This window comes from Taurulus bubalis, assembly GCF_910589615.1.
Source record: "Taurulus bubalis genome assembly, chromosome: 12".
Lineage (NCBI taxonomy): Eukaryota > Metazoa > Chordata > Actinopteri > Perciformes > Cottidae > Taurulus > Taurulus bubalis.
The window spans coordinates 7,241,733-7,254,313 of record NC_136600.1 but is presented as its reverse complement, the minus strand read 5'-3'; the positions used below and the strand labels follow the sequence as shown (position 1 = coordinate 7,254,313).

The 12,581-nt window shown below is 44.7% G+C and overlaps 1 protein-coding gene across 1 annotated transcript in view; it reads right to left on the bottom strand.

Moving 5' to 3' along the window:
* Window positions 1-12,581, bottom strand: part of znf407 (zinc finger protein 407) — a gene marked incomplete at its 5' end in the record, with an annotated part of 132,165 nt that overhangs the window by 31,583 nt on the left and 88,001 nt on the right. The window contains 2 exons of the mRNA XM_079227979.1: window positions 6,163-6,341; window positions 11,569-11,689. Of these exons, the coding sequence (XP_079084105.1) occupies window positions 6,163-6,341; window positions 11,569-11,689 (300 nt within the window). The remainder of the gene's footprint in view (window positions 1-6,162; window positions 6,342-11,568; window positions 11,690-12,581) is intronic.

The following is a 12,581-nucleotide window of genomic DNA, read 5'->3' as shown; positions in this document are numbered from 1 at the left end:
TTGATTCAGCACTAACTTTGTGATTTAGGCAGAAAGGAGGAGTATTTTTCACATCAAAATGTGGCCTCGATGTGGTCCATAAAAGCCTTCTTTGTTTTCATCTGTTGCTGAACATTGTCGTAGTACTAATAACAACGTCTGAGCTTCATCAATCTGACAGAACCGATCTCTGATCTCTGGATCGTCACCCTAAGTATCTTCCTTTTTCTCCATCTACAAGTGCATTTCGTGCAACACCGTCTGTACCAGAGCTCAACTTAACGCGGAAAACTCCCGCTTTTTCGTCTGGTTCTCCAAACAGATTTACCCAAACAAAATTGGGCATTAAAGAGGGAAACACAATAACAGCAGTGGTGATAGTGACTTGTTATGTTGGAAATAAGAGGGCACTTAATTGGGGTCTGATCGTCTAATAGGCAGCCCCTCTGATTACCAACTCTGCACATTGGCTTAAATTAGCCCGCTGATGAGCAGCCAGGGGATTCAATTATGCTGGGGGAAAAATAAGGGGCCCTAATAGGACACTGTATCAGAAAACATGGGATTGTGCTGGGCTAAAGTGTTGGTAATTGGTTGTTTAGTTGGGAAAGTTGAGCCTTCTGGTAATTAGAGATGCAGAGACGTCTGGAGAGCCACCAAACAGACGACATACAGAGAGCACAGAGAGCGAGGCGGAGGACGAAGACGAGGGTCCTTAGCATAGCGAAAAGGGCAAAGGTCGTGGTGGAGATCTCAGAAGTGCACTTCAGCCAATGAGGGTGTAGATCTGGGAAAACATGTTGGTACTAGGAGCCGTGTTTACTCAGTAAAAGGTCAAGATGGGGCAAGCCGGGCGGAAAGTGAAAATCAGCAGTCTGGCCTTGCAACATTTTCTTCCTTATCTTTTTTTTTTTTAACTCGGCTTTTTGCATCGATACCGACTTTCTTTTTTTCCTCTCTCGTCTCAGACAGGTTAGCCGTTAGCCGTAGCTGGATATGGACAGTGTCTGAATTGAGGGAGAAGGAGGATTGAATTATGGATGAGTCTTTATAGCAGCCGGCGGCCTGTCTGGTCCCATATTCACTGTCCCGCACAGGAGGAGCAGCCCGGCCCGCGAACCCCCCCCTACTCCCCCCCCCACCACCACCACACGTCACTCACGCGCTCGTGTGTGTGTGTGTCTATGTGTGTTTGTGCGCTTCGGTTTGAGTAGCGTGTGTACACATGAAAGTGTTCCAACAAACGCTCTTGCAAACATATAGCGAACGTGTTTTATTTTTGTATTTATCTTTTGATTCAAAAAGGAAGAAGTTAAGTATTTGAAGTGCGCTGACACATTATGAACAATCCCTTTCGGATGTCGAGTGACGGTAGTTTGTTTGAATGATTTGCTCGATGCACTCCAGGGAATCGGTGCGGGTTGCATCCAAACAAAAACTGACTTCTCAAAAGAAGAAACTTGCTCATTAACTACATAAACCGGTTCACAAAATTACGACTTTGTAGCGAAATTTCATCTGTATGTGTGGTTACGGAACTATTTACCAGTGTCCTTCTCGAGCCCTTGAACATCCAACTCCCTATCTTCCAAATGCCACAGAAACGAGCGTTAGACAAAAAACCTACTCAACTGAGCAACGTGATCATTTTCTCCGGCTATAGCACTGTGCAACTGTCAGGCGGTGCCCTACATAGACCATCTGCAACTTTTGAGGACGGTGCAACATAGGCAAGAGCCTCACACGGCCGTACCATTGCAACACAAGGGAGCGCTCATCAAGAGGCATCAATCTGCCTCAAGTTTTCTGACAGTGACAAAACTTGAGGCGGAGGTTGACCCAGTCTGTCAATGACGCTACACTTCCAGTCATCATTTACCGTCCCCCCCCAAAAAAAGAAAATCTGTCTGTGATGGCTTAAAGGTGACAGGGACACAATGCAAACATCACTTCACATTCGGAGCAGCCACAAACCTACTGCCCCTCCGTCTCCACACTGATTGGGTGTGACTTGTCAGTCGGGGCTCTGAATGGCCGCTAAGCGATTGAGGGGAGGCTCTCGGATTGGCGCCAGCAGGAAGGGGAGGGAGTGGAAGACGAGGATGAAACAAAAGGCCGTTTGTTGTTGCTGATGGGTGATAAATGCAGCCAGTTGGGGGAGTTTTCACGCTCATTGGAGCAGGTCATTATGCAGGAATTGCTGCTTGCTCGGCCCTAACCGACACCGTGTTGGTTTACCGAGACGCCTGCAACCGACGGAGTGCATTTTCCCCTAAGCCGCACAGCGACCCCCCCTAAACACACACCCCTTGTTGCAGGTCTCCCGAGACACACTGAGCAGCTGCTTCTCAACTGTAATATCTGAACCAAGACTATATGTAGACTGTGTGGACGGGGAAAAAAGGCAGAAGAGGGAGACAGGGTTGGGTCCATCGACGTCAGCCGCTCAGGACCAGACGAAGCCGAAAGGTGTCCCCCCCCATGAGGGAATTCTCCAATTAACACCCCAACACTGACTCGAGCTAATCTACAAGTTTCTACATGCAGGCTTCGCTGAGGTCGGAAAAAAGAAGAGAAATGATACACACAGAATAACAAACACAGGCGTTGTGTCTGTGTTTGTTATTCTATTGTCCATCAATGGTGAGTGTTGTAAAAACTTAAGTTTCTGGTCAAATGTATAAAAAGCTGAGCTCAATTAAGTCATATATTCTAATTTCTTTGCAGGTAAAAGTATTTTTTATTTTATTTTGGCTTCCTGTTAAGCCAACAAATGCCTCATTGTTGACTTTGTGAGACAGAACTCAAAAGAACTAAATCTACTCCGCGACAGCTTCGGCACAACGAGCCGCCCCGTTAATCTGACTGCACATCGCACGGAACAGAGTGACTTTTTTCATTAATGCCCATCATGTGAATGCAGCATAAGGACGGTGACACAAAGACGCGGGTTCATCACTAACGCTGACGACTTGATGTCCTATAGGTGTGTTGCATTGTTTTTTTCACATACTGTCTTTCAACACAGAAACGTGTCACATATAACACATTGTTATTAGAAACAGATGTTGATTTTATCGCCGGTGTCTGCGGCTTCTTTCACAACGTCGACACGGTGTCATATGCGCCGGGATACCAGGACACATTTGCATGACACGCACACCTGTCCTCCACAATCCAACACGCCGCTGTAACACAATACGCAAGTAAAACTCCGGAGAGTAATGTTTCATTACATGACGAACAGAAGGTGAAAGCGAGGGAGGGGAGCTGGGGAAGGCACACGGATGCATAACTTAAGTAAAAGCCATCCAAACCCATATTTGTTTACAGATTTGTTTAATAAGGACAAAATATATGCAAACAAATGAATTTGCCTGTGGTTGTAACTGTGTATTAAGATCATCACTTACAAGGCCAGGTCTCCTCCAGCCCGCTACAGTAGCCATCCATCATGCATTATTAAGGAAAATAGAATCTGCATAAAGCAGCAACAATGCCTTGAAGAAGTTTATTTATTTATTTGTTTTTATCTTTTTAGACACTTAGCAGCAGATCCGAGCGCTCGGCCGCTGTGTGCTAATTACAAAGTATTTGATCGCTATGCCTGCGAGTTGTGCAATTATAACCTTGGTTGGAAATATAATAAGGGGAATATTTCACAATCTAAAAAAAACAGTGGGATGATGATGCCCTGACAAAGCTAATGGTAGCTCACCTGTGTTTGTACGCAACATCGCTTTTTCGGAAAGCGAACAGGACAGGAGGCCCGAATTAACAAAGCCGACCTCGCTGGAGGGGAGACGGCAGAGAGAAGAGAAGGAAATGTGCCACGGCTGCTCCAGTCAAAGCGTACTTGCAGCATTTTAACGAGAAAGAAAGTTCGAAGCAGACGGGTAATTTAGCAAAGTCACAGCGCTCCGAGGTACCTGTAGCGGAGTTCTGCTGCAGCGCTATCTATGCCAAGATCACACAGGCACCGCCACCTCTTTTATGGCATATCTCTCTGTAGATCACACAGGGAAGACAATTGTCATTACCATTTTATTAAAATGTGTCCTATCAGCAACATTTTTCCCCTCACATATCTAACCTCCTTTTTTCTCCCTTCTCCCCCCCCCCCCTCTAATTCTAATCATCATTCCCCTCCATCACTTGCTGGGTCTAATTCCCTCTCTTCCTTCGTTTGCAAAGGACCTCTGCTTTCATCCTTGAGAAGGGCTTTAATTCGAAGTGCGACGCTGAATAAAGAAGAGGAAAGCGAGAGAGTGAGAGAGTGATACGGAAAGACAGAGCTGCAGTGGAGACGTTCGGGTGTCAATCAATCCGGCGCGAGGGGCTGTAAGGGCCCGTGACTCGGGTGCGTTTGATCTGTGTCTTTCAAAGGGGGAACGGCGGGAAGGGCCATCACAGATGATTTGCCTCTCGCTGCTGGCCCTGGTGCCACTCTGACAGAGAGCAATCACAAGCAGGTTAATTCAACATCTACCTTCTTAATCTTTTTTTCCCCTGTCTCTTTCTTTTGGTCCCGTTCTGTCTACTTAGATGAAACACTGCTCTTTCCGCTACCACCCCCACCTCTCTTTTCCCCCGTTTGATGGAGGCAGAGATCAGGGGTGTACTTTCAATGCCTTTTCAAACCCCACGTACTTTGATTGCTTCGGTCTTAATCAGGTAAAGCGAGGTTGATTTTTTTTTTTCTTCCTGCAGACCGGCAATAGTTTATTTACGTGTCGCTCCCGAGCAGCAACAATTTGAGCCAACTGTAACGCATCGACGAAAAGCAAAGTAGGATCCGTAATTGCAGGGAATAATTTTCTCCTCGGGTAAGAGCGGCATTTTTGGATCGTTTCTTTTGCTGTCAGTCTTTTGGCTGGGTTCGTATCTGTGGTTGTTTGCCGTGACTGGAATATGAATCAGAGCGTCATGATGACATCTTGAAAACATTGTTGCTTAATTTGACTGAAGGAGGAGGATGTGTTTCCTCAAGATGAATGAAAGACGATGCACGTTCCAGACCAAGATCTGACCTTCGCTCATAACATTACAAAATATAAAGGCCTGAAACGGTGCAGTGCAGTGCTTGCTGGAGCTGGGTGGAATCCCAGTAAGACCATAAGCACCTTGAAGATGAAGAAACAGCAGTGGGGTGGACACATCTCCTTCTTTGGCCGAACTGTTGTGTTCTCAAATGGCCGACCGGACCGCACAAAGGAGCAAAATGAATCTACCTTGCCAAAGGTCAGCCGTGCATAAGGACAAAGAGAGGTGAGGGAAATTCTCGAGTGAAAGGTTAAGAAGAAGCGTAAAGGTGTGCTTTGGTTAAAGGTGAGAGGGTATGGAGAATATGAAGGAGTGTGGTGTTTTTAAGAGGAGGTGAAGGTAACAGGGTTGTGCTCGGGGGTTAGGCCCTGGAAGTAAATAAGTTCAACGATAGAAGTTGGTCATTGAATTTGCGGAACACAAGTTATACCAAGAATAAGCCTGTTTGAGAAATAAAAAAAATTAAATAAATAAAAATAACTCCAGATCCATTCAGTTTCCACAGGAAATAAGCCACAGTACTTCCAGTAATGTCCCTGCATGGCCTCTTCCTCATGGCGCTCCCCTCCAACTCCAACTGCTTTTATGTAAGGTCAAAGGGATAACAGGATAAAGGCTGTCCTCTCTGCTCCTCTGAAGGACAAGCACTCGGCCGATTGGATTTGGTGGCCTTCAAGGACAAAGGAAGAACACTGGGATACAAAGGAACCAATAGTGGAGGAACACGATTTCATCTGTCTCCGTGGCCTGAGTGATTGGCAGGGGCGACCAGACCAGCCATCTTTGAGTGCTGCCTCTTTGTGTGTGGGTGCCCTCCATCAGCTTTGGAATAGCACAAGTCCATCCATTGACCAAAAACCACACTGGAGGGTTCTGGAAGACCTGACCTCAGTGGAACGACGGATCATGTGCAGGGTTACAAGGCAGGTGGTTTTAATTCAGTGGAATGATTTTTAAATGTTGATTTGTCTGTGTGTATGTGTTGGTTTGTGTGCACATTACACATCATAAAGCTATTGGAATAGCAGAAATAAACAAACTACCCTTAGCGTGATACTTAGAGGCGCAGTCAAGTGTTTGGTGCCTTGCTCAAGGACACCTCTGCAGTGCCCAGGAGACTCAGATTGAACAATTAGTTACCTGCATGCAGGTAGGCGAGGTCTGGGTTCTCGATATCAGGGTGGCTGGCCTTCAGGTGGTTGCGGAACTCCATGGGCGAGTTGGTGGCAGAGTTACATTTGGGGCAATTGTACATCTTTACGCCCTCGTGTTTGCCCGTGTGGAGAATGTGCTTCCGGATGTTCTCGGCACAGTTGGATCTAAGGGAGACAAACAAGAGATAAAAGGCCTCATTCCTTTTTGTAGTAGATTTTAAAGAAGAAAGAAAAAAGATTCAAAGATGAGAGTCATGAGGGAGAAAACACAAGATAAACACTTGGCAACTTCCCCAAGAAAGGTTTGCAATGGTAACATTTTATTTTGTTGTGACGCACACACACACACTCGAAAATACTCCAACTGGGCTTTGGAGCTGAGGGAGCAGCAGTGTTTGGACAGACTCTCAAAGCATTCAGCGCCTAAATACGCCTTTGTGAAACAGGCCCTTAACCAGCAAAAGATGAAAGGCCGCTCTCACGAACAGCGAAACACAACGTTACACTGACAACATTTACATCATGCAAACAAATTCTTTGACATTCTGTCATGCTCTCGTTTTCCTTTTTTCTACTTCCAGATGTTCAGGTTCAGTGTCTAATGGTGCTGGTGGGAGCAGTAGTTGATGCCCACTGTGAGACTGCACGTGGATCTGGAGGCCGACTGAGACGTGTCTGAAGAGATCTGTCATGTTGCAAATGTATGACAGGTATAGAATAGTGGTGTGTGTTGCATGTGTCTGTGTGTGTGAGAGTCTTTGGGATGGTCAGATAGGGCAGGCCAAGCAGTGAGCTACTGCAGGGTGTACGATGTAATGATGTCAGCTCAGAGAGTCACACACAACCCTCTGCTGATTAATGATGCTGCCTGACCTGCTCCCAGGCTCTATCTAAACCTGCCACACACACACACACACACACACACACACACACACACACACACACACACACACACACACACACACACACACACAGGTGTTGCTGACGACCTAAATGGGCAAGACAAACACGTGCATACATACATAGACATAATCAAACCCGAATGTAGTTTGAGCCCAAAATGTAATTAAAATGATACACACACACACACGATGGGCAAACACGTAATGCATCATGCAAGCAAGCATGTGCAGTGTAGAACACCGGTTCATACACACACATAAACACACTGCATCATGTGTTGATGGATGGGGCACTCGTGCTCAGTTTGGACCTGACATTCTCGGACAGTATAATACGCAATTACTCTCCCTTATCACCTTGGCCGGGACAATAAAGCCTCACAGTGCCATAGCTCATGCCAGCCAAGGAGAGAATTTGTTTTCACTTTTGCAGAGACACCTCTCTCCATCACAGGGCCACAGACCAGCCAAGCTCCACTGGGGCCTTAAAAAAAAAAAAAAGGAAAGAAAAAACAGAGCGGGCCCTCACTGGGTCCTGTACATGCTGTATGAAATGCATAAGCACTAGCCAATGGTGAGCAATGAAGGCTCTTCACTAAAGTGAACGCTGCTGCCGGTCGGAGTGATGTAGAAAATGTCCAGAGGCCGAGCAGATCACTGGTTAATACAACAACATATAATTTTTAAAAAGTATCCAGTTCATGCTTTGTGTCAGAGAGGTCATTCCTGGCTCACAGGATGTGATGCAACCGGGTTTGTTCGAAGTTAAGCAGTAGAATAACCAGGCAGTTGGCAGAGCAACGATTGCCGTAGGGAGTCATGAGAAAAATTAAAGATGACGCCATGATACTGGCAAAAAAAAGTGACATGTGGTACAAAAACACCAGGCTTAATATCTAGAATATTATTTTTTTTTTTTTTTGTGATTGCATCAGTCAGAACTAAACAGGTTCACATGACAAACCATAACCACATCTATTGACTGATCTCCTGCCTAATAGGAAAACAGGCAGATGTAAGGACTCAAGCTGTCACATGCTCATGAATTACCGCAAATCACGCAGTATAAAAAAAAAAGTGCACTTTACACTAAAAGTGAACCGATTTCTTATTCGAAAGTGGGAGCATAAATAGATAAAATTTGAAACGGAGCTAAAAGGTTCGAGGGAGCGCGCGGGTGGATTCCTGGGGGGGCCGCGCTATCTCTCAGATATGGTAATGCCGTAATTGTCATATTAAAACAACACAACGTGCATTTAGGAGTCAGCAGGTGTCACAGTTAGTGAAAGCCCACACCAGTCCTCCTACTATACACTGTATTAATTAGTCCAACACTGTTTCAACTTCATCCCCCATCCACGCACTCGCCATGGGAATCAGCCACACGGATGCATCACCCCTTCTCTGCCTCTTTCTGTCTCTCGCTCTCTCTTATTTTAGCCATTTCCATATTCCTCCTCCCAACGAGTGTATGTATGGTAATGGGAGAAGTGTAATTGAGAGGCGCTTCGTTAGAGGAGATTTAAATGTGCCTCTTTGTGTGTGTTAAAAGTTGGGAGAGGAGGGATTGGGGGGGTGGGTTGCATTTGGATCTTATTCTGCCAAGGAGGCCCAGTTATCATCATTAATGTCTCCCCGTTCTCCCTCATCTCACCCTTCCTTTTTACAAGGTCGCAAACCTCCCTGGCATTGACAGTGAGCGTGTCATCCTCAAAGCCACCACCGCCTCGATTTGAAATAGTATTCTAACAGGTAGATTGAAACATGAGTGCCGCGGCATTCGATAAACAATAATAGCCCAAGAAGAACGGTAACGTGGCAGGAGTCAAAGGCTACGTATCAATTAGACCGCTTAAGATGCCACTGTGGCTTTAATGAGGCGGGAAAAAAAGGAGAAAAAAAATCCTCATTGTTAACAATATAAGTGATTCCTTAAACAGGGACGTAAGGACGTTTTTTGGTCTGCATAAATAGCTGGAGAATAGTCAAATAGACATCATTAATTGACAGCCCAGGACTCCAAGAGCAATATCATTAGAATATTTTTACCACTATTCCCCAACTATAATTATCCCCCTGTATTATCTGTCTCTGTCTGAATAGGAGATGAGTGGCATTTGATAGATCATTCACTCCCTGCTCATTTACATGCATTTGAGGAGCAGCGTTGATGGATATCACATTGCATGTGAGTTGGGAAACCGTAGATGTTGCCCGTACCGTGTAATATTTATCTTTTTTTTCGCACGAAAATCTGACGATTAGCTGTAAAACAGATATAAATATTCCCTATGAGCAAGAACTGTCAATGACTCAACCGCTTCATCTGTCTCGGACCTAAATATGTTTCAAAACATCTGCGCCACAATTATTTTGCGAGCTTACACCGAAAGGTCAAACGAGCTCGCTAATGCAGTCGCTCCTTATCGTGGTCGGGCCACCAGGGTTTTAAACATGTATTCAGAGTGTAGAAGCAGGGCGGAGGCGAGGGCCCTCGCGGCTGTCTTAGGCCCCCACATTCAATTCCTCATCCTCACATTAGTAAGCCAGCGGGGCGTTTCCCCAACCTCCTCCTCCTCCTCCTCCTCCTCCTCCCACCTTGCCCCCCCTCGCCTGCCCTCTGGACCTCTCAGAACCCCTGGGGCCACCAAAATGTTAATTGGGCTTCTAATTTACCGTTTCATTTGCCGCTATCTGTAATGATCATTAAGTATCAGTGAGGGAACAATGGGGTGGGGAACGTTTGACTTGTACTATGTACCCTATCTGTGATGCTGGGGTTAGTCTGCTGCAGTGGTTTGATATGGGACCAAAATTTGCCCCCAGGGTAAAAAAATTAATCAGCCAATTTAAATAATTAGCAATTTCTTTTTCTTTTTTTTTTTTACAACAGTTGGAGCCTTTGACCCAGTAAGTTTAATGAGCCATTTGAAAAGGAATCAACACATGTTTGCAATATGGCGTCTTCTTCATCTTGTTTTTTCATGGGTTCTGAGATTTGGTATCCAGAAAAGTTGAACATTTCCGCCATAGCGCGAAAAGAAATTCTGGGAAAATCCACTATGTCTGGCAGCAAATTAAATATAGAATATCGGCAGTTCCAAACTTAAACGACTAAGAACCAAGAGCAATGCTCAGAGAGGATGTAGTGTTGCTGTTGTAATGCTGCTGTTTAGCAGGTATATTGTTTACAGTGTTTACCATCTTAGTTTAGCATGTTAGCTATTAAGCACTAAACACAAATTACAGCTAAGGTTGATGGGCATGTCATTAGTTTTTCAGATATTTGGTCATAAACCAAAAATATTTGGACCTGAAAAGTCAGTGGATCACCAGCATCAGTAAGATTCCTCCAATAATAGTTATTATTATTATTATTATTATTATTGTTATTATAGATAATTAACTAAAAAGTGGTGGACTGATCGTCATTGTCAGCCCTGGAGCCATGCCGCTAACTAAAAAATATCAACCAAATATTGGCCAGAAATCTTGTAGTTGAACTCGGAGTACACATAGTAAAAGACAAGACGCAGTTTTCCTACGCTACTAGCTGACACTTAGAATATTTAGGCACAAAAAAATTTCACAGCGTCTTACATGCATCTTAAATCTAACAAAACCCATCCACTGTTCACTCCTTAAGTGATACTTTGGGATAACTTTAGGTACAAGGTGAGAGAATCCTCTGATAATTGCAAAATAATAGCCTGACTACAATTATTACGTCTCAGCATTTCACTTTTACCAAGTTGGACGGCGTACAAAAGACTTATGGAATGAATCGAGCGCTTCACTGGGAGCGGAGCAGGTGCAGCAAGCTGCCGAAATGACTTTGTCACAGAGGGGAAAGAACGAATGAACAGTACATCTAAAACCAATGATGGGTTTGAGATCATTCCCTTTCACACTCTTCTGCCACAACCTGACGAGGAAGCGCAGGATGAGAGAAAGAGAGAGAGAGACAGAGAGAGTCCAGGGGAGACGGAGGGAGAGAGAGAGAGAGAGAGATAGAGAGAGATGGAGATGTGCAACGCCAGCCAAAACTTTTTCAATTTCACCGACAATTTCCTGTGTAATTACTGATCTGGTATGATGGTGTTTTAATGACAGGGACCTACCAGTGCCAGTGACATTGTGTGTGTGTGTGTGTGTGTGTGTGTGTGTGTGTGTGTGTGTGTGTGTGCGTGTGAGAGAGAGAGAGAGAGAGAGAGAGAGAGTGTTTGTGTATTGGAGGGGGATCTGGCGGGGCCTATTGATGATGGCAGAGTGATGAGATGGAGCCGTGCTGTGGAGATTAGACCTGTGTGCCCTCCACTTCTCTCTCGCTCTCTCGCTCTCTCACACACACACACACACACCTCCACCAAACTACGTTACAATGCCACCTGCTATCTCACTCCCCCCCAACCTATCAACCCCCTGATCATCAGTGCCATGGTTGGTGGCAATCAGCGCCACCAACCATGGGCGGGTCAATGAGCCGGTACCTGTAGTCGCACCAGGGGCAGCGGTACGGTTTCTCTCCTGTGTGAACACGCTTGTGCCGCGATAGGTGGGACTGCGTGGTGGAGGCGAAGTTGCAGATCTTACATTTGAAGGGTCTTTCTCCTGCGGGCAGACAGATAAAAAACAAGTTGGCAGCAGAATATTTTGCTGACACAAAAAGCTATATTAATAGGTCTGAATCTATTGTTAAACTACAAAAAGCTACATTTTCTGAAATACATTTAAGTATGCTCACTCTCAACACTGCAGGTGCAACACACATGTAGACAAGTTAAAATATGTACAAGTTTAAGCCCCGTCAGTCAGGTCCACTTGTGTGGAAACAGTGAAAGCAGTTGAATTAAAGAGTTAAATCAGTTGGAATTGGAGAAAGAAATTCAAAATTACATTTGAGGCTGAAGTTGAAGTTGTTGAGTTGGTTTGTAAGCAGTGACAGCAGTTGTTGTGCCAGCTGAGGTTTGAAAGTGGGAGTTCAGAGTAAGTCAAAATTAGTTGAATTGTAAAAATCTTCTTGAATGTTAAATTAAGTGTGACAGCAGAATGTTTAAAAGCGTATGAATACATCTCCATGAAATATAATATGTAAGATTTTTGATGGAAGATTTGCATCATTAGATGATTGATGATTACTATATTTGACACAAAGCCATTAATCTCACAGAAATAGAGACTTAATTCTAAATTATAAAGATGCTCATGAGGTTAAGGTGTCAATATAACTTAAAATCAGGGTGTTAGGACTCATGTCTGTGGGTGTAAGTTGGAAAATTGTCCATAAGCTGGCAGACTTTTGTGCTCTGCGGGAGAGTTGTATTTTTTTTGTATTCTTTTGTATTTAAAATGGCAAACCAGAGAAGCGAGAGTTGTATTTTACTCAACAGCTTCTGGGATGTCAGTGTTTAAAACCTGCATTAAAACCTCACCCTGCTCTGAGGAGCTGCTAACCTACAGAACACTGAAGACAAGTCTTAACGGGGCATTCGATTGACTCAGC